The sequence below is a fragment of the Phacochoerus africanus genome, chromosome 3 (assembly GCF_016906955.1).
Source record: "Phacochoerus africanus isolate WHEZ1 chromosome 3, ROS_Pafr_v1, whole genome shotgun sequence".
Classification (NCBI taxonomy): Eukaryota; Metazoa; Chordata; class Mammalia; order Artiodactyla; family Suidae; genus Phacochoerus; species Phacochoerus africanus.
Genome location: NC_062546.1, coordinates 140160241 through 140182919, shown reverse-complemented (window position 1 = coordinate 140182919; position 22679 = coordinate 140160241). Strand labels below are relative to the sequence as shown.

Here is a 22679-nt window from a genome sequence, read left to right as displayed (position 1 = left end):
ATACTGGCTCTTCTCTTTGTATTTAGAGCCCTCCCCATTTCCCAGGGGCTCAAGGCTGGAGCAGTAAGGAGCTGGAGACCACCACCACACCATGTTAGGATACCCTGTTAGAACCAAGACACTCAGGTCTTTCGGTCCTTGCCAGTGGGTGTATCTCTTTATCTGTGTGAATCACAGTGGACATTCCTCTGTGGAATGTTGGCTTCTATTTGGTTGATTTAATCAGTAAAAGGAGTGGGTTTTGCTGGGAGGAGTTGCTACCCCCTCAAGCGCAGGACAGGAAGTTTTTCAGTCTTGCCAGATCATGGGGCTTTGAGTCTGCAGGGGGGCAAGGACTCCAAAATGACCTTTACTGAGTATAAAAAGTCCATTTTGCTTTGAAGGAATTTGTCCTTCCTGCAGTCCCGGGCCTGACGCAGTATCACCTGAGATGGATTTGGAGGGCTGTCATCGACTCCTGTCTGTCACCTCCCTGCCTTGCTAGAGGAGTTTTTATATCACCTCTTTGCCATCAAGTGGAATCACTGAAGGCCCTATTTTATTTTAGCCTGTTTCACTTTGTATGACTCCTACATGCTGAGCAGTGGCCAGGGGATTCAGTTTTTAAAAATTGCAGGTCCCAACCCATTCTGGTGGAACATTGCTCTTCAGTCTGAGTCTTCTTGTGGCACGTGACTCAAGAGTTGAAGAGCTGTTCTGCAAATCAGACATGCCTTCAGGCAGATGGCCTGGCTAGGCTTGTACTTTGAAGGTAACAGCCACATCTACCAACAACTGCCTTCTTACAGATGCACTGAGTCTTCGTGGCCTCCAGGTTATATAGCCTCTCTCAGCCTAGACTCCTGTGTATAGACCCAGGGTTGAACAGCCACCCGTTTCTTGTTTACCTTGTCAACCTAGGGATAGGCTGATGTGAGTTTCATCCACCTCGAGAACACTTGTTGAGGGTCTCCTGTGTTCCAGGCAGGGGCCTCAGTGGAAGCTCTGGTTGTAAGAGTAAGGCTTCAGAGGCCACTCAGTAAGTATCTTGAGTGCTATGATGTGGTGGTACCGAGTCCTTGGGCAGAGAGGAAGTAACTAACTCTGCCTGGGGTGGTTAGAGAAGGCAGCATCAGTGATTCATTGCTAGTCCCTGGGGCTGGGTTGTCTACCCCCCCATCCCCGCCCCCGACCCCATGAAAATAGGATGATCTTTTTCTTAAAAAAGCAAATGCTTTGAATTCCCGTGGTAGCTCAGTAGGTTAAGACCCCAACTAGTATCCCTGAGGGTGCAGGTTTGGTCCATGGTCTCACTCAGTAGGTTAAAGATCTGGCATTGCCTCAAGCTGTGGTTGCAAATGTGGGTTGGATCTGGCGAAGCTGTGGCTGTGGCATAGGCCAGCAGCTGTCGCTCCAATTTGACCTCTAACTTGGGAACTTCCAAGGGCAGCCCTAAACAGAAAGGAAAAAAAAAAAAAAGAAAAATCTCATTCACGAACAGAGAGAATATACCTTTCACTTCAAGTTTCATTGTTGGTCACTGTCAGTATTAGAATTCAAACCTTACTTAGAATATAGTTTCGGCTTTGAAGGCTCTAACCTCAAAGTGTTATCATTTCAGACTACAGCAGACCCATCTTCACCACGGGGATAGGCTTCAAGACCCCCAGTGGGTACCTGAAAGATAGTACCAAACCCTAGATGTACATTTTTTTACTGTACGTACCTACCTTTGAAAAAGTTTAAATTAGGAATTAGGTACTGTAAGAGATTAAAAATAGCATAGAATAATTATAGCAATATACTGTAATAAAAGTTATGTGAATGGGTTTCTCTCTCAAAATATCTTACAAATTTGGGGGTATAGCTTAGTGGTAGAGCATTTGACTGCAAAATATCTTACAAATATAATGCCTTTTCCATTTTTGAGTAAGCACATGCCATGCATTGTGGCCGTAACTTTCATGATTTGAGGTGAGACAGCAGAACTAGCACACATTTCTTTGTCCTTTACAGTTTCATGGATGGAAGCTTCATTCTGACTGTAGATCTGAGCCATCTCTGTGAACCGTTTTTTTCTTTCCTCATTAAGTTGAGAACTTTCACCATAATTCTTGTGCTTTGGAGTAAAATAAGGTTTTACCTGGACACCAGCACTGCACTACTTCAGCAGTCTATCTGATCACCTAGACAGCTATTCGGGGAGGGATGCGCTGGACAAAGGGTGATGAATTTCATGTCCAGGGTGGGACAGAGCAGGATTTCATCACACTGCTCAAAATGGTGCAAAATTTAAAACTCAGCAAATTGTTTATTTCTGGAATTTCCTATTTAATATTTCCCAATCACAGTTGACCTCTGGTAACTAAAACCATGGAAAGCAAAACCTCAAATAAGGGAAGACAACTGTATTTGTTAATTTTTTTTTCTTCTTTGGCCACCCCGAGGCATAAGGAGTTCCTGGCCAAGGATCGAATCTGAACTGCAGTTGTGACCCACACCACAGCTGCAGCAGTGCCAGATCCTTTGACCCACTGTACCAGGCCAGGGATCGAACCCATGTCCTGGTGCACTGTAGAAACACTGCCGATCCTATTGCACCACAGCAGAAACTCTGTGAGAGTTTAAACTGGCAAGTAATCGTATTTATGTATAGAGTGATGCTTTTATTTACTGTGTATCATTTAAAAAGCCAAAAATATCAAGGAATAAATCTCAGTATTAATCACATTGAATTAGATGGAAATTAGAGTCTGACACTCAATAGCTCCTTAACCCATAACTTACCACTCCTCTTTAACCAGGTGCCTAGAATTTTTTTTCATTTTTTCTTTTTTTTTTGTCTTTTTGTCTTTTAGGGCCACACCCGCAGCATATGGAGGTTCCCAGGCTAGGAGCTGAATGGGAGCTACAGCTGCCGGCCTACACCACAGCCACAGCAACTTGGGAGCCGAGCTGCGTCTGTGACCTACACCACGGTTCACGGCCAGATCCTTTACCCACTGAGCAAGGCCAGGGGTCGAACACACAACCTCATGGTTCCTAGTTGGGTTCGTTAACCACTGAGCCACGACGTCCTAGAATTTATGTTAGATAATCCAGTTCACCTTCTGACTTTAATAAGTGTAGTATTGAGTCGTGTTTTAAAATTTGAAAAAATACTTACCGCTTTAGACATGGCTCGGGGTCCAAGGTGAGCTTATGACATTCATTCCAATTTGATTCCACACACCAGTTTCCCTCTATCTCCCTTACGATCAGAGCCCTGGGTGACTTTTTGTTTCTCTGAGGTTTTATCAGATAGTTCTTGCCGAGTTATGCATGAGCCTTGCTTTTCTTGGTGAGGTCTGTGACCTCTAAAGGTTTTAACAAGCCAGGTTTTCCCAGGGAAGGTAGTTCATGCAGGTCAGTGGGGAAATGTAAGTATATTCACTGAGTGGCCATCTCTCCACCTCACCCTCGTCATTGTTATTTTTTATGGTAAACTGTAGATCTGCTCCAGCAAGCTCAGTGGAAGGCTCTACTCATAGGTTCTTTTGATTCAGGCAGAAGGACCTAACTCAGCCAGCTTGGCTGTCACACGTGTGGCACCTGTTTGTGGAGCGTCACCTGTGTGTGGCTGCCTTGAGAAATGTGGCCTTGCTGTGCCTGGCCTGGTGCATCCTGATGGGCCAGTGGTAGCACCTGATTTGTAAAAGAATCCATACAGCAACTTGCACGTAGCACCTGCCTCACTGTTTCTGTTCTTGATGTTTGACTTGAGCATCTACTGTGCCCATGTTCCTTTCATGTAGAACGCAGCCAATGGCCAAAGAGCTTTAGTGGTTCTCCCTTTGTGAGAAGTAGTGGAATGAAGTAGATGGTGATGTGGAGACATGCAGTCAGTCAGGTTGGGCCTGTGTCCTGAGTACATTCGCATTTATGTTGAGCCATAGGAAATGGGACCATTTTTGACCTAGAAGAATGACACCTTCTTCCTGTGTGTAATCAAATAGGTAATTTAAAATTTGTACCCTCAGATAAGGAAGGGTACACCTTTGAAGCTGACTGAGCAGTCGTTCGGGGAGGCACATACGGCCTGTGAGGAGCTTTTACGTGACACACCATGTGCTTACATTTTTAAACATTGATTGCTAGCCTTATATTAGGAGATCTCACACAAAATTCTGGATTTTTGTCCTTTCCGCAAGAATCAGAATCATGCCCTGTTAGGTCAGTGATCTCACGTGGTGACAGCGGGCTGAGGCAGGTGGCAGCCTCTGTGGAACTCTCGGTTGCGTCCATTCACACCTGACCGGCTTCGGGCCGTCATGTGACCTGATGGGCCCCAGGGCCATGAGGTTGGACACATGATGTCAATGGAGCACCTGGAGTAAGTTGGGTGAAGAGAGAATTGGAAGCAATCATCCACTGCACCAAAGTCAGTTTTGTTCACTACACACCAGCAGCCAGCACCTCTAAAAAGAAAGCCTAATACAGCTCTGGACTCTAGTCACTGAGAAAGGACAGCTAAACCTAATTAAGGTGTACTGTCATGTGCTAAGAGATGGGCAAACTCTTGTTAGAGTTTTGGCTCGGTGCTCTTCATTTAAGTAGGATGTGGTGACAGAACTCGCTTCCACTGGCTACTGTTCATGTCACAGGCTAATGCAATGCCTTTTTTCTTGATGTCCTTTTAAAAATCCTGACATTTGGGGCAAGGTGTTACTGCATAGTTGGCCATGTCCTAACTTTAGCATAAAAGTTCTTGTCAACTAATATTCTATTTTAAAAGTACCAGATGTTTATTGCTGCATTGTTCATAATGGGAGGGAACATAAAGACATAAAGAGCATACTCATTAATAGAAGAAAGGATGAATAAACTGTGGTGCATCAACATCATGAAATACTGTGTGGCATTAAAATGGCACATTTGCAGGACACCAGTTGACCTGGAGGGATTTCCCTGAGGAGTAATAATTAGCTAAGCTTTGATTAGTACTTTCACAGTTCCGAGGACTTTCCATGTCTTAACTCATTTGATCCTCACAGCTGCCCTGTGAACCCAGGGATACTACTGACGTCTCACAAAGGAAGAAACTGAGGCATGGAGACACTAAGACCATTATCCAAGGATGAGCAGTTCATGTGTAGCGAGGCTGGGATTGAACTCACACAATCTGGATGGACAAAGACTTTTTAAAACCATTTTCTTACGTTCGATATCAAAGTACATTTTCAGTGAGCAGTTTTGCTAAAGAATATTAATTCATACCCGTTCCTGAATTCCCTGGGCATTCCCTTACATTTTAGACTCTTAGATGCCTCGTGTTGTATCAGACCTTAGGGATTGTTTAGTCTTTTGGTTTTCCAGTTGAGCCCTCTTCTTCCCCCTTTTAAACCAACTGAATCTTTCTGGTAAGCAGAATGAAACTTAGTTTTGACCTGGAGCTACTTGGCTCTCTCTCTTCCCAAAGTATAAACTACAGATAGACTCTACCTCCTTCGTGGTACAGAGGGAGAAATGAGTTCCAGGCAGAGCCAAAGGTTTATTGAGTCAATGTTTTCCAGGGATGTGGAGTACGTTATGTAATTAAGCCTTGCAGGTAGATTTTATTATGCCTGTTAAGGAAACAGAGGTGTAAGTAGAAATAGACCCAGTGTCACAGAAGGGATTATTATCACAGCTGGATGAAATCCTTGTCTAATCTTCTCAAGGGTTTTACTAACCTAAAACTTGAGGATTACAGAAGCCTATCACAGGCATCTTGCCTCTTACTGCTATTTGAATTAAAGGAAGTTTTCGAGAACTTCTATCTTGTATGGCACAATTTAGCATAGGTGATTGTGGGAGACTGTCTTTAGAACAGATAAAGGAGAGCCTTTTGTATTAGCTTGAGCTGCCATAACAGAATACCATAGATTGGGTGCCTTAAACAGCAGGAGTTTATTTCTTAGAGTTTTGGAGGTTGGAAAGTCCAGATCAAGGTGCTGGCTGACCTGGTTTCTGGGGCGAGCTCTCTTCCCTTCCCTCTGTGTCCTCATCCACAAAGTGATGGTCTTTAAGGCTTCCTGCACCTCCAGTGTTGTTCTTGATCTGTGACCATTGAAGGAAATCTTTGGATTCAAAGTGGACAGTTTGAAATTGTCCAGTGAGTGGCTAAGTCCGTTCATCTCAGGTCATAAGGCGTCAAATGTATTCTTTCTAGAGATGAGAAGCTGCCAGTTGTCCTTTAGTCAGCTGTAGTTATAAAGCAATAACAATCCTCTAGTTGTACAGCTCTAATAAAAGCTTTTCTGCAACACTCCTTCCCCTTTAATGTTTTTGAAATTTTGAAATTTTAATTTTTTAGTATTTATTTTTAAAATTGAAAACATTTTATTCAATTTTAAGTGTTATTTTCCATTTACAGCCATCACGAAATATGGGCTATATTCCCTGTGTTGTACAATAACATTCTCGAGCCCATCTTAACACCCAGTAGTTTGTATCTCCCACTCCTCCACCCCTGTATTGCTCCTCTCCTCCCCTCTGGTAGCTGCTCCATCTCTGTGTCTGAGTCTACTTTTTTGGTTTTATTTACTAGTTGTATTTTTTTAGATTCCACATATAAATAATATCATACAGTGTTTGTCTTTCTCTGCCTGACTTATTTCACTTAACATAATGCCATTCAAGTCTATCCATGTTGCTGCAGATGGCAAAGTTTCATTTTACTTTATGGCTGAGTAATATTTTGTACACACACATACACAGACACACACTCACGTATACACATGTATACACATGTATACACACACCTTCATTATCCATGCAGCTGTTAATGGACACTTAGGTTGCTTCCATATCTTGTCAGTGGTAAGTAATACTGCTGTAAACATTGGCGTGCATGTGTCTTTTCCAATTTGTGTTTGTTTTTTTGCTTGTTTGTTTGGATATATACCCAGGAATGGAATTGCAGGGTCATTGGTAACTCTTATTTTTAGTTTTTTGAGAAATCTCCATACCGTTTTTTGCAGTGGCTACACCCAGTCACAGTCCCACCAACAGTGTACAAGGGTTCCCTTTTCTCCATACCCTCTCCAACATTTTGTTATTTGTGGTCTTTTTGAGGATAGCCATTCTGACAGCTGTGAGGTGTTATCTCATTTCGGTTTTGATTTGCATGACCCTGGTGATTAGCGATGTTGAGCATTTTTTCATGTGCCTGTTGGCTCTCTGCATTTCCTCTTTGGAAAAATATCTATTCAGTTTTCCTGCCTATTTTTTAATCAGTTGTTTTTTTGATGTTGAGTTGTATGAGCTGTTTATCTCTATTGGATATTAATCCCTTATCCGTCATATCATTTGCAAATATTTTCTCCCATTCAGTAGGTTGTCTTTTCATTTTTGTCAGTGGTTTCCTTTGCTGTGCAAAGCCAACCCAACATCCCTTACCCGTTGAAGAATTCTTATTTACGTCCATATTCTTGCATTTGTGTGTGAAAGCTAGAAGGCTATTTCCCCCCCTTTTTTTGGCCACCCTGCGGTATACGGAGTTCTGGGCCAGGAATCAGATCCAGGCCGCAGTTTTGACTGCAACTGTAGCAACGCCAAATCCCCAACCCTCCATGCCAGGCTGGGGCTCTAACCTGTGTTCCAACACCACAGAGATGCTGCCAATCCTGCTGCATCACAGAACTCCAGAAGGCTTTTTTTTGGGCTGTGTCCATGGCATTTGGAAATTTCTTGGCCAGGGATTGAACCTGTGCTATAGCAGTGATCACACCAGATCCTTAACCTTTAGGCCATCAGGAGACTCCGAGACAGCTATTATAGTCAAGGACTTATTTGACTCTCAGTGGGTAGCACCGTATTGCATACACTAGTTTTATCCTTTCTGGGAATTTGTTTTCTTCTTTCCTGTTTTCTAGTTTTCCCAATTTGACAATGTTCTGGGAGTGGCTGGAGGATGGAAGGGTGGGGGTGGGGGGAGTTTAACAATAGGCAGGACTGAGCTTCCCATCAGCAGCTCTTTTAAAGACGTTTGTTGATTTCTCTGCTGGGTACCAGGCGCAGTGCTAACTAGCTACGCCTCACTTTCTCCCTTTAGTGAGGGTCTCTTTCTGTGGAGACCCTGACTGGAAAATACTCTGCCATCAGCAGGGCTCTTTGTAGTGTTTGGCCCTGGTATCTGGAGCATTCTGGTTGAACCCAACATGCTGTGATCTGCAGGGCCAGTGAGGTTGATCCAATGGTACGTGGAGTAACACCTGATGGAGAAGCAGTGAGCTTGGGGGCAGGGAGCCCCTTAACCTCTGTTGGTAGCACTTGGCTCCTCTGACTGGGGTCTAGAGTGAGGCTCACTCGGACCTTCCCTCTAGGTTATTTGTCTTCTCTACAACCGTGGAAGACAAGAAAATCTTTTCCTAGCAGAGGCAAAACAAGTAAGGAAGGGAGGCGTGTGCTCTGGCTTGTGGGAAGCAGGAAAAAGCACGGGCCTCAGGGTCCCACAGACCTGATTCAGATCCCTGCTCAGGTACTCGTTAGCTGTGTGGGCAAGTTTTCCGAATCCTAGTGCTCTTACATATAAAATGAAGCTAGTAATAAAAATGCACAGGCTTCTAAGGAGACTCATGTGAGGAAGATGCTGACTGTACGGTGGGTGGACAGGATGTGTGGATTTTCTTCCCCAGTGAACACAGGTGGGGCTTCCTGGAACTGAAGCTTTGAAGTTGGAGACGCGTCTTTGGAGCATTAGGGCGACCTGCTGGGTTGTTAGGTCAGGGGGCCAGAGCTGCTGATGAGACCACAGGGCAGAACTTCAGCCTTAAAGCTACTCATTTGGGTACTTCCTGGGAATGGGAAAGCCTTGATTTGCACAAGAAGTTTCAAGCCTTGATAGGAAAGGCTTGACACTTTTTCAGGAAAGCTAATACTGATCTCTCCTACTTATTGCTAAAGATATTCCCTTCCCCCCACCCCACTTTAATGACATGTGATGATTCATTTGGGAAGTAGTACCCGAAGAAAACCTTTTTTTCTACTTTTTTAGGGCCATACCTGCAGCATATGGAAATTCCCAAGCAAGGGGTCTAACCTGAGCTGCAAGCACCAGCCTATGCCATAGCCACACGGGATCCAAGTCACATCTGTGACCTACACCACAGGTCATGGCAACGCTGGATCCTTAACCCACTGAGCACAGCCAGGGATTGAACCTTCATCCTCATGAATGCGTTCATTACTGCTGAGCCACAGTGGGAACTCCGTTTTCTTTTTTTTTTTTTTTTTAAGAAAAACTTCAAGGAGCACGGTCAGTGGTCATATCCAGTCGCCTTTTGCACAGTTTTGAGTACAGGCTGTTTCTCCTTTGGCAGTCTTGCAGAGGTAGAGGATTTATGTGATGAGAATAAGATTTTTGGTATTTGCAGGATTGAGATGCCTTAACCTGGAGGTCTTTTTTCCCCTGTGGGATATAAATCCGATTAGGAGCTCTTTGTGCTCTGCCACAAATCATTACACGTCGTCTACATTTTGCTCTTATAAAATATGGATAATGACATGACTCCGTCTCCTAGGAGTTTGAGTGCATTAGCTAATGATCATGAAACCTTAGAAATGGGAGATGCATATGAATGCTGAGAGCTTTTGTAATTACAGATTTGCATCATTTTGCTTGGCATCCTCGAAGTATCCTGCTTTCAACATGAGAATACTCTGGTTGATTCCTTTTCTAATTGTAGAGCAAGCTTAGGAGAAGTAAGCTCAAAGAGTGCTCAGAGCAGATAAGTTGTCATAGCATCTCGCGGAAGCCCTGAAGTAGCTCAGGCTGGAGTGGTTTGGTTTGGACGGAAGTGGGAGAAAGGTTTGAGATATTTGAAAGGCACTGAAATTAGAAAATATCAGCACCTTAGGATAGTGATGGCTTCCATGCAGGTAGTGCTTAAGATGCTCATGTCCCTTATTTTTGTGACACCAGACCTGTCACTTTCTCAGCTTTTGTTCTGGGCAGCAGTGAACACGCTCTACTGCAGTGGGCTCTTTTGATGCGGGTCACCTTCCTGGGTTGTTAAGCCTCTGGATGCTGATTACTGTCTTTGCATCCTTTGGAAAGACCCTGTTTTTCCTTTTTCTCCTCCAGATGATTATTTTCAAACTCAAGAAACTCTTTAAAAAGATGTCAAACGGTAATGTTTTGAGTAGAAAATTTAAAAAAAATAGACATTAATTTATGAAGGGGGTTATGAACAGTAACCATTTGATAACTGATGTTGTTTTTATTTTGTTTCAGGCAGTGGAGCTACAGCTGTGGTTCAGGCTGCTCTATGCAAACCCAGGCAAGAACGTGTAGCAATAAAGCGGATCAATTTGGAAAAATGCCAGACCAGCATGGATGAACTATTAGTAAGTGAAAGTGAAGGGGATATTGCTGGCTGCTTTTCTTTTTCTTTTTTTCTCTTTTTTTGTCTTTTCTAGGGCTGCTCCCACGGCATATGGAGGTTCCCAGGCTAGGGGTCTAATCGGAGCTGTAGCCGATGGCCTACGCCAGAGCCACTGCAACACCAGATCCGATCTTCGTCTGCGACCCACATCACAGCTCACAGCAACACCGTATCCTTAACCCACTGAGCAAGGCCAGGGATCGAACCCACAACCTCATGGTTCTTAGTCAGATTTGTTAACCACTGAGCCACGACGGGAACTCCCTGGTTGCTTTTCTTAACTCATGGGTATATAGGGATGGGTGGGAGAAGGAGGAGAGAGAGAGCAAAGAAAACTTGGTGTTTTCTCCTGTTTGGACACCCGTGTTTCTTGGAAAGTAGCCCACATGGCTTTTTCCTCCTCAGGATTGTGTTGTAGAGTATACAGCTTACTTTGCTTTGACAAATAGAATTTTGCTCAGTCCTCCTAATCCCCAGGTGGGGATGGTCTCAGTGTTAACCCTCTGTTTAATGAAATGAGAGAACAATCTCAGATGACCTAAGGTCACATGATACTGAGTGCAGAGCCAGATGGCGAGCTTCTGGCCCTCTGTTTTGAACTGTGGCACAAATAGGAATTATTCTCCCAATAATTTGTTGGTCACTTTGGCTTTCATAGATTACAAAATCTCCTGTAAATTCCAGTTATTCAAAATACTGGCTAACAAGAGGGGTTTGTTTTTTGTACAGGGCAACTTGGACTTCTCATTCTAAATGGAGAATGTTACATAAATAATTGGAGCTCGTCAGTGTGGATATGACTAGTGTAGCATTGGTGGTTGGAGGAACATTTGCTTTTGGCTTAGCTGACTCATTATTAAATGAACAGCTTGGCAAAGGGTTATTAGTTGCCCGGCAAACTGTGAAGGGTTTAAGAGTTTAATCTCATAAATATAGTTGTCGTTCCACCCGCCAGCTTTCTTTTTTTCCTTTTGGTCATTTATTGGAAGATAAGAGAAAACTGCAGCGGAGGAGTTAACTAATTGGTTATCCCAGTACTAATCCCAGTACAAATATTAGTCCAATAGCTCCATACAGGCTGCAAAGTATAATGACAGTTGGCTCCAAATGAAGAAGCCTTTTGTTAGAGTCTACATTGGGAATGGAATGTCATTAACAAGAGCTTTTTGTCTTTACTCAGAATATAGCTTTTATTTCAGGCATAATTACAGTACACTATAGTATAAATTAAGTGCTAGAATAAAGCTGTATTTTTCCAGATCTGTTTGCCTTTACATTTTAAATTAGGCGACACAAGGCATGGTTTTTGCTGGGATTGATGTGACAGATTGCCAACTAAAACACAGGTTAAAGGAAGGGCTTCCACCATTTAATGTTAACTTCAAAAGAAAATTTTTTTTTTTTTTTGCGTATATTTAAAGGTTTTACCCTCTTCAAAATTTCAGCTGTGCTTTGCTCTTACTGAAATTATTACTGCATCCTTCTGTTGCTGTCACGGTGACCAATAAAATTGTGCCTTGGTCATCTGACCAGTTTTCAAGGTCACTTTGCAGAGTGAAAAAAGCATTAAACACACTGTAGGGAGAACTGTGTCCTGCTTTTGCCACTAATGTTCTTTTTTTTTTTTTTTTTTTTTTAATTTTAGTCAAGTCACAGCTCTGCACTCTTTAAAAAGAGATTTGAATGGCGAGTTCTCTAAGATCCCATTAGGAGGCCTCACATTCAGTGGCTATACTAAGTGCACATTAATTTTTTAAAAAACTTGGAGTATGTATTTATAGTTATGCCCTACTTGGAAATATCCCTCTTGAATTTGCCCATGACAGTTGTATTTGATTGTGGTGCTCTTTGGAGGTCTCACAGCAGAATATTTAAACAGAATATGTGTAAAGCTTGTGTGTACTCATGTCTGACAGTTTGGAGCCAGCCTTCTGGGCTGATGCTGTGGTGGTTGGTTTCTACCAGGCCCTCAGTTGCCCAAAGGCTCCATGTTTTCCCTCTGCTGGCTTTTTCTCAGCAGTCAGCTACCAGTGATGATAGCTGTGTAAGGGTCCTGGCCAAGGCAACAAGACACTGTCATTCCAGGCCCTTGCTCTATAGCCCTGGGACCAGGAACTATAACAGTGTCATTTGGAGTTACCTGTAATTTAGGCAGAGCTGTCAATGTAAGGACTGGTGCTGTTATGGCTCTGTGCTTGGCTCCATTAATCAGAGGTCCTAAGATGTACAAATTTACTTATTAGCAGTTAATTTATTTCTTTCATTCCCCCCCTCCCACTCCAATGCCCAAGGTGTATTAACTGAAGTATGGTATATGTGCATAACTATCTGTTTTGTTTTTTTTTTTCCTAGGGCCGCACCTGTGGCACATGAAAGTTCCCAGGCTAGCGGTCTAATCAGAGCTACAGCTGCTGGTCTACACCAGAGCCACAGCAATGCCAGATCCGAGCTGTGTCTGTGACCTACACCACAGCTCAGCTGGATCCTTACCCCACTGAGCAAGGCCAGGGATCGGACCCACAACCTCATGGTTCCTAGTCGGATTTGTTTCCACTGAGCCATAACAGGAACTCCATAACTATATGTTTTTCATTTTAAAAGGTATATTATTTTTTTGCTTTTGATCTCTCCTTAATTTTGAACTTTGTTTTGATGCCTTGGTATTTCTAGAGATGGGGAGAATGGCCATGGGTCTTTAGGATGTACCTTTGCAAAGAAGAAGAAATGGAATTTACAGCATAGGCTGCCTAATGTTACCGGCTTTGGTGGCCTCACTATTGGCACATGATTGTGTGGAGCAGAGCTGTTGTAATCCTTTCGATTTCTAATCCTGCTGCTGCTTGCACTTTTATTATCTCTGTGGGCTCCCATTTTGGCAGTGTTTGGACATCCGGTATCCTAATAATCCTTTAATTCTGTTGTGTGTGTGTGTGTGTGTGTGTGTGAATGTGTGTATTATATACAGGTCAGTGTGCTGCATCATTTCATAGACTGTGCTGTATGGGTTAACTGGAAATGTTCTTATAAGAAACAACGGCCACTGGAATCCTTATCTTGTGGCAGTGTTACGTTGTGGAAGTCACAATTGTCAGCTCTTTAATACTGTTTGCTGGTGGCTGGAACAGCTGCCTTCTCTGTTGAAACTGTTCCCCCTCCTCCCCCCAACTCTGTAGTAAGGAGAGATTTGCACATGGACACATGGAGGTCAGGTGGGATGGCACAGAACAGTTTTGGACAAGTGGCCCTGGACTCTGCCTCTTTATGTGGTGGAGGCTATCAGTGGATTTTTCCCTTGGTCATGGAGTTGGTTCCAGGTTTGGCTGAGGAAGATTCAAGTGGTCACAATTTCTGAAGCAAAATGGTTACTACAGTGTCACCTTCCCCAAGAATGAAGGGAGGAAAAGAAACGTTCAGTGAGAGCACTAGTGCTAAATAATTGGTAATTTAAATAAAATTTGTACCATCGAAATGAATATTATAATGTCTTTAAGGAGAATTTGGTTCCAAATCCAATACACATTTTTAAATTTATTTGTAAATACTTGAGTTTCTGTATTTGTGCTTAGGCCATGACAAAAGGATGAGTTTGGGGTGTATACATGGGAGAATAAAAGTATATGGTCATTAATAATTCATTTCATTTTAATAGCTGTTGGATTAGAACACTCTAGGATAAATGTTTTCCTTGGAATCTTGTGAATTGCAGTTAATCTCTTCAATCTGAAGTATTTTTCTGTGCATTCTTAAAAATTTTCATATATGTTTTAGACTTTGGCCTTTATCTACATCCTAATCTCCCTAGAAATGGTGATCTTAGTGGTTAATTTTCTAGGAGCCAAGGGGTTTTACTGGTCTATATTCTTAACCATCCCAACCTAGGTACTTTGATAATTTCTAAAATGTGTTAATCCCACATTTGCTGTTGACCCCATATTGGTTAATCCCACAGGGGTGTAAATGATTAATTATTATTAGCTTAACACCCTCTAGGGAGATAACTTATAGTTTTAGAGCAGAACTTGTTAACTTACAGTTATGAGAGCTCTACTAGATACTTGGCACTGAGCTAGGTGGTGGGAAAACAAGGTTCCTGTTTTTTGTGGAACCCAGGGACTGGTCAGTGAGTCTTTCCATTTTTGTATTGAGTTAATGAGATTTTTGACTTAGGGGTATCATTCTTCACTTTTCCCCTGTATTTGTTTAGAAAGGGTTTAGCAGGTTGAGCTAATGTGTACTCCATTGGGGAATTTCTTACTTTCCAGTAGGAATTTTTTTTTTTTTTTTTTGGTCTTTTTAGGGCCATACCTGCAGCACATGGAGGGTCCCAGGCTAGGGGTTGAATCAGAGCTGTAGCCACTGGCCTACACCACAGCCACGGCAACGTGGGATCCAAGCCGTGTCTTCAACCTACACCACAGCTCATGGCAACGCTGGATCCTTAACCCACTGAGTGAGGCCAGAGATCAAACCTGCATCCTCATGGATGCTAATCAGATTGGTTTTCACTGAGCCACTAATGGAACTCCCTCCAGTAGGAATTTAAGGCTTGCTAAGTGGGTCTGACCCACTGTCATGTAGGCTTGCTGAAGATTGCTTTGAGGTTTTATCAAAGAGCCTGGGTCTCTGGTTTGTGGTCAGCCTCAGAGGTTAGGAATGCTACTCGAGGGCACACTTGGCTTCCCTCAGAATTTATTACACGAGTGAAGAATTAATCTGCTTTTTCAGAAGTTATCTTTCTCAGTCTGTATCACCAGGTGACAGTGAATTCCATAAACGTGACATAGTCTTTCCTTTTATTATCCTAAATCCCACTTTTTTCAGCCTTCAGGACATACTCTTAGTTTTACCCAAGAATTGATGGGCCTTTTACTTGACTTTATAGTTTTTATTTTATTTTACCTTTTTTTTGTCTTGTCTTTTTAGGGCCATACCCAGGGCTATGGAAGTTCCCAGGCTAGGGCTCGAATTGGAGCTGTAGCTGTTAGCCTATGCCACAGCCACAGCAACGCCAGATCCAAGCCACGTCTGCGAACTACACCACAGCTCACAGCAGTGCTGGATCCTCAACCTGCTGAGCAAGGCCAGAGATTGAACCCGCATCCTCGTAGATCCTAGTCGTGTTCGCTACCGCTGAGCCACAACAGGAACTCCAACTTTATGGTTTTTAGACTTTAAACACGTCCTTCTCAGTTTTTTCTTCTGCACTGGGATTCTCATATATTATTTTGTCTTTGCTACCAAGTCACAGAAAACTCAGTTTCATTTTCTCATTCTTTCACTACATCAGTGCCATCACAATTTACAGTTTAATGCTTAGAGCCAGGAGTGCTTTAGGTGTAGGAAAACTCACGACCTTGGAGCTGGGCGTAGTGCTTATTTCTTAAAAAAGCAAAGAAAAAATGAGCAAAATAGTTTTGAAAACTGACTACACCAAAGTGTGATGAATGCTGAACCTTGTGATAGAGGGAAGGTTGCCTTCTGGGTTAGAGGGCCTGCATTCTCCACTTGAATCTGGACTTTGAACAAATCACTTTCACCTCCGGTCCTCAGTCTCCTCATGTTTTCCGTAAGGAATTACACTCAAAGGCAAACATTTATTTTCACCACCAAAATTCTGTAATTCTGTCTATTTAAAAATTAATTCTTTTTGGGATTTCCTGTCATGGTGCAGCAGAAATGAATCCAACTATTACCCATGAGGATGCAGGTTTGATCCCTGGGGATCAGTAGGTTGGAATCCGGCTTTGCTGTGAGCTAGGGTATAGATCACAGATGGGGCTCGGATACCATGTTGCTGTGGTGTAAGCTGGCAGCTGTAGCTCTAAATTGACCCCTAGCATGGAAACTTCCATATGCCTCTGGTGAGGCCCTAAAAAGAAAAAAAAAAAAATTGTTTTGGAGTTCCTGCTGTGGTGCAATGGGTTAAGAATCTTACTACAGGAGTTCCTGTCATGGTGCAGTGGTTAACGAATCCGACTAGGAACCATGAGGTTGCGGGTTCGGTCCCTGCCCTTGCTCAGTGGGTTAACGATCTGGCATTGCCGTGAGCTGTGGTGTAGGTTGCAGACGCGGCTCAGATCCCGCGTTGCTGTGGCTCTGGCGTAGGCCGGTGGCTACAGCTCGGATTAGACCCCTAGCCTGGGAACCTCCATATGCCGCAGGAGCGGCCCAAGAAATAGCAACAATAACAACAACAACAAAAAAGACAAAAGACAAAAAAAAAAAAAAAAAGAATCTTACTACAGCAGCTTGGGTTGCTGTGGAGGTGGGGGTTCAATTCCCAGCCCAGTGCAATTAGTTAACGGATCTAACTGTTGGTGCAGCTTCGGCTCAGTTTCATTCCCTGGCCCAGGAACTTCCATGTACTGCAGGTGTGGCCATTAAAATTTGTTGTTGTTGTTGTTGCTATTTCTTGGGCTGCTCCCGCGGCATATGGAGGTTCCCAGGCTAGGGGTTGAATTGGAGCTGTAGCCTCTGGCCTACGCCAGAGCCACAGCAACGCGGGATCCGAGCCGCGTCTGCAACCTACACCACAGCTCACGGCAATGCCAGATCGTTAACCCACTGAGCAAGGGCAGGGACCGAACCCGCAACCTCATGGTTCCTAGTCGGATTCGTTAACCACTGCGCCACGACGGGAACTCCTAAAATTTTTTTTAATTTATTATTTTAATGAAAACCCCTTTTATTTATTTATTTATTTTAATTAATTAATTTTTAATTTTTGTTTGTCTTTTTTCTTTTTTAGGGCCGCACCCTCAACATGTGGAGGTTCCCAGGCTAGGAGTCCAATCGGAGCTGTAGCTGCCGGCCTATGCCAGAGCCACAGCAACTCAGGATCCTAGCTGTGTCTGCGACCTACACCACTGCTCATGGCAATGCCGGATCCTTAACCCACTGAGGGAGGCCAGGGATCGAACCCACAACCTCATGGTTCCTGGTTGGATTTGTTAACCACTGAGCCATGATGGGAACTCTGAAAACCCCTTTTAAAATCATTTAAGTAGAAACACTGATTACTAGCAAATTATGTTTTGTAATTCGGGACAGTGTCAAGTCACTCCAGTATTGTGGTGTAACAACAAAAATTCACTGTAAATTTATAGATTGAGTACATGATGTACCATCTGTTTCTCTTATGTACATAATGAAAAAATTTATCAGTCTTGAACTAGAAAAATTCTGGCATTTTGCCCTTCTCTTCCTGTATCATGTTTATGAAGATGTTTTGCTTTGCTTCACTGACAGTATTTGTAAGTAACTCAAGTGCTCAGAACAAAGCCCTGGTCTCATTTGCTTTCTGCTATAGTGTTAGTTTATTATTTCTCGTTTCTCTTGATCCTGTGGTTCCTTCCGTACTTCTCCTCCCCCTCCCCAGTTTCCCTTCCCCCTTCCATCTCTTTAGAGGAATGAATTAGCTATGATTTGTAGGTTATTTTGGAGAATAAAGCTCTAGATATTTACTTTGCTTAATGAGAGAGTCATTTGAGAGAGTGGTTATCCTATTATCTGACACAAGCTTCTCTCATCCTTTGAAAATTAAGTTATAGTATTTGGGTCCTCCGATCAGTTCTTTTAGTCAACAGAGGTTTTTTCCCTTTAAATTGAGTAAAACTTTTTCTGTGTGCTGTTTAACCTAATTTCTATAGTTGTGTTTAATACTTTGCAAATCTTATTTATTATAGGGAAAAGATTGTACCAATTTGAGGACATCAGCTTAAAAATCTAGAAGGTATAGCATGCGTGTTTTCCCTGTTGTATCAATGAAAATATTTTCCATTCTTTGTGAACTAAAGAACTTTCTAATCAGTAATTATTTCTATCCCACCTAATTCCTCACTATATATGGTAACAAACTTCAATTGGCTGTTTCTTATGGAAACTTTTTTTTTTTTTTTTAGGGCTGTCCCCATGGCATATGGAGGTTCCCAGGCTAGGAGTCTAATGAGAGCTACAGCTGCTGGCCTGCACCACAGCCACAGCAACGTGGTATCTGAGCTGCATCTTCGTCCTACACCACAGCTCATGGCAATGCCAGATCCTTAACCCACTGAGGGAAGGCCAGGGATCGAACCCGCAACCTCATGGTTCCTAATTGGATTCGTTTCCACTGTGCCACAACGGGAACTCCTGGAATCTTTTATATCAAGGGTGTAGCATTAAAATACAAGGCCACGTTCCTGAATGTACCACTGTTTTGAGTATGTCAGTCTCAAATATTAAATTTGATACTGTCCCTTGCCACTTGGCTTTATAATTATTTTCGTATGATTTGGTGTTGTGTTTACTCAAGTATAGTCCAGTTAAGGGCAGGATTAGAAATGGGAAATTTTGGGATAATTTGAAGACATATCATTTTTAAGAAATTAGAGAGGATCATATGTGCAAAAGTAACTCATTTTTATAGCTCTAAAGTTACATTAGCTTAGGAATATGTATGATTTGGTTGGAGAAAACAGTTTTTATTTCTGGAACATTAAATTTAAAAGTTGTGTCATAGCTGATTCAGATAATAATGAAATGTACTAATTGAATTTACTTTAAAGTATTCTTATGCATTTGTTAGAAACGCCTTGCTAAAATGCTAAGCATCTCATTTTTGTTTTCAAAAAGTAAGCAGGAGTTAACATGGCAAGTATACTCAGATTTCCAGACTTGCATGTGCTTGGTAACAAAGAGACCCTGCACACACTCAGTTTTGGAGTAGCAGGAAATAGGGGGAACATTGCCAGATTGAATACAACTTCAGTTACATTTCTCTCTCTCCTTTTTTTAATATTTCATTTTTGCCATCCTCATAGACTTCTGGAAAAGTCTGTGTTGCTTGGGTTGAGACAGATGGTTTTGTTCTTTTCTGTGTTATTGTCTTTCTTACTTTGGTTTGGTTATTTCCACAATGAATTAAACTGCCTCTGAAAGAGGACTCAGAAACACTCAGGAGGAAGGCTGGGGAATATTTGGTGGGGTTTCTACCAATGTCAGCACCCCAGACTGAAGCTTGTACCCAGATGAGGGACAGGATAAGCTGCAAAGAAGACACATTTCACCTCGCATTCTCATCCTTGGGTGATGGAGCCAAATATAGCAGCCGTGCTGAAGTCAACCTGGAGGTTTCCAGCAGCATAAATTGGCGGAGAAGAAAGATTTGTTCATTTTCTGTTTTTAATGAGGTCTTCAACTTTACTTTTTCCAGTACTCCCAATCATAGACGATTAAATGATCAAACAGCAGGTGTTGGCCAGCTTAAGCGCTTTGAGAACCCATAAGGAGTCCTTGTTGCTATTTGCTGAAGCACTTTTTAGCCAACTCTGAAAGGAAATGGCTCTTCCCCATTGAGTTTGCCTGTGGGATTTCAACATCACTCCTTTGTGTTCTTCGCTTTCTTTCCTCTCCTTTTTTCTTTTGGTGAAAATAACTATTCCAATGATTGGATCATTTCCAAACAAACTTCATTGGTTTTTCTGAGACAAGTTTTGCCCATCGTTGTGACATCATAACCAAGCAGATGGGCCCTGGGATGGCCATTCTGTTCTCTTGGAAGGAGATTTTCCTATTGTGACATCTCTGCTGATGGGCAGGGATTTTCCAGACCTTCACCTCCCCTGATACTTTACCTTTTACAACTGTTTTCTAGTTTTAAATACTTCTCCACAAATACAGATTAAGGTCATCACAAAATTTGTGTTTCCCTTTTCCTCATTGCTTACAAGTGTGTCATTGTTTTCAGAATATTTAGACTTTTCCCATTTCTAATCCTGCCTTCAGTTGGACTGTACTTGGATAAACATAGCAGATCATATGAAAATAATTACAAAACTAGCTGGCGAGGGACATTGATTGATTTGTAAATAGTATGGGTCATAATATTTGACTTAACTCTTCCTCGAGTATGTTTTTTCCTGTTGGTACTCTTACTCTAAAAGAGGCAGGAGTTTGCTGCATACGTGGCATATAACTTTTTATAATTAAAAAAACCCTCTACAATAACACTTTTCATGGTTGAAAATGACAGTCCAAAGAGTACATTGCTCTTGCAAGAGCACTGTCAATCTTTTTATTCCATTTCTGGCTGAGATTTGAAATCATTGAAATTTAGTTTTTTATTTTTCCTTTTTAAAAAAAATACTTGGCTACTTATAGTATTGGGTGGTTATGAATACTGATGAGGTTATCAAACTTTTTTTTTTTTTGCTTTTTAGGGCAACACTCACTGCATATGGAAGTTTCCCAGCTTAGGAGTTGAATTGTAGCTGCAGCTGCCAGCCTGCACCACAGCCACAGCAATGCAGGATCTGCCATGTCTGCGACCTACACCACAGCTCACGGCAATGCTGGATCCTTAATCCACTGAGTGAGGCCAGGGATCAAACTCGCATCCTCATGGATACTAGTTGATTTTTTTTCTGCTGCACCAGAACAGGAGCTCCCGAGACTACCCATCTTAATGATGCCAGTGTTATTAAAGTGCACGCTGGAAAATGACTTTCTGAGAAGTGTTTTCAGTTAACATGGTTACCCTCATATCATTTAAGGAATTTTTTATATGCTGAATGTATGTGTTGCATACATTTTAAAGAAGTATTTGGTTGTTGTACTATATATATATATTTTTAGACTAAGTTGCAGTGTGAGAATGTGCTTGGGAAGTAGATGTTTCAGCATTTCATTGAAAGAATTAATGCATCTTGGTGCTTAGCATGAAAGCAGTGCCTCTCCACATTGGCTGCACATTAGAATCACCTGGGAACTTTGAAAACTTTTCATTCACAGGCTATATTCTAAACCAAATTCCATCAGCCTCTCTGGGGCTGGGATCCAGGCGTTGGTACTTTGTAAAGCTCCCTGGGCGAATTTATTGTGCAGCCAAGGTTGAGAAGTGCTGCTTTAGGAAAACGTTAGAAATAGCACCTCCTCAGTTTAACTGCATGTGATATTGGAGCTTTGGTGGCTTTGATTTCTTAAATAAGTCTGGGCAGGATATTTTGCCACCAATATCTGATAAAGAAGAATTATTTTGGATTTAGCTAAATTGTGAAAATGTGCTAATTTGGTTAAGTGTAGTTGAATATTTTGAATCCAGGATCTGTTTAAACTGTTCCCTTTCAGTAACACGGTCTCTTTCCTTTTAGCACTTTGTGAATCTCGTGGTCTTTGGAACAAAGAAACTAGGCTCTAACTTTTTCCTGATTCTTGTATCTTCAGACTCTTTTTTGCTTCTCTTTGCTCTGAGCCCTTTGCACATGTATATGTTTAGACTTCTTATCTTGAAGCAGTGCGTCACAACTCATGAAGTACGAAGTACGGCAAGGTGGTATCAATTAAACACAGGGTGAAATAATTAGGATAAACACAGGAGGAGACAATGTAGAATCAGGAATGGAATGATGGTATCAATTAAACCGAGGGTGAAATAATTAGGAAAAACACATGAGGGGACAATGTATGGAATTGTCACGAGTGAAAAATTCATGGCCCAGTGACCCAGACCTGTGTCGCAAGATACTTCTTGAAGTTCCCGTCGTGGGGCAGTGGTTAACGAATCCAACTAGGAACCATGAGGTGGCGGGTTCGATTCCTGGCCTTGCTCAGTGGGTTAAGGATCCGGTATTGCCATGAGTTGTGGTGTAGGTCGCAGATGTGGCTCGGATCCTGTGTTGCTGTGGCTCTGGCGTAGGCTGGTGGCTACAGCTCCAATTCGACCCCTAGCCTGGGAACCTCCATATGCTGCGGGAGCGGCCCTAGAAAAGACAAAAAAAAAAAAAAGATACTTCTTGAGCCAGCAGGTGCGGAGAGTGCTCCTTCTGTGTCGTTTCTGTAGGAGAAGGTGGGCGCTGCTGCCATGGCCTGCCTCTGTGCCTTAGGGTTTTGGTCAGGAACTTGGAACAGTTGAGATTAGCCATCAGTGTGGATATGCTCACACACAGAGGAGATGAGACTTTGGGAAACATTAACATTTGCCTTATGTGTTAGGCCTTTTGAAAGGAGTTATATGTAGGGCTCCTTGTTCTTGTTTCCCAGCAGTCCTACATAAGCAGCACTGCCCTTTTATAGAAAAGGATACTGAGGCTCTGAGGTACTGGATGACCTGCCCAGGTACTCCAGCTGTGGTCAGTGGCAAAGCCAAACTTCAAAACCATTGTTTTGCAGCTCTTCCTAAAAGGCTACTCCCAGGTCACTTCCATGTTAAGTCATGGTTCCTGCTTATTCTCAGTAATATTAATAGGAGGAATGATTTTGAAGGAGGTGGGACAAGGGCCATATAGCAATATTGGAAAATCACTCATAAATATTTAA

The 22679-nt window shown here is 42.4% G+C and overlaps 1 protein-coding gene across 1 annotated transcript in view; it reads left to right on the top strand.

Moving 5' to 3' along the window:
* STK39 (serine/threonine kinase 39) overlaps nucleotides 1–22679 on the top strand; it is a 306680-nt gene that overhangs the window by 56786 nt on the left and 227215 nt on the right. The window contains exon 2 of the mRNA XM_047772806.1: nucleotides 10235–10347. Within this exon, the coding sequence (XP_047628762.1) occupies nucleotides 10235–10347 (113 nt within the window). The remainder of the gene's footprint in view (nucleotides 1–10234; nucleotides 10348–22679) is intronic.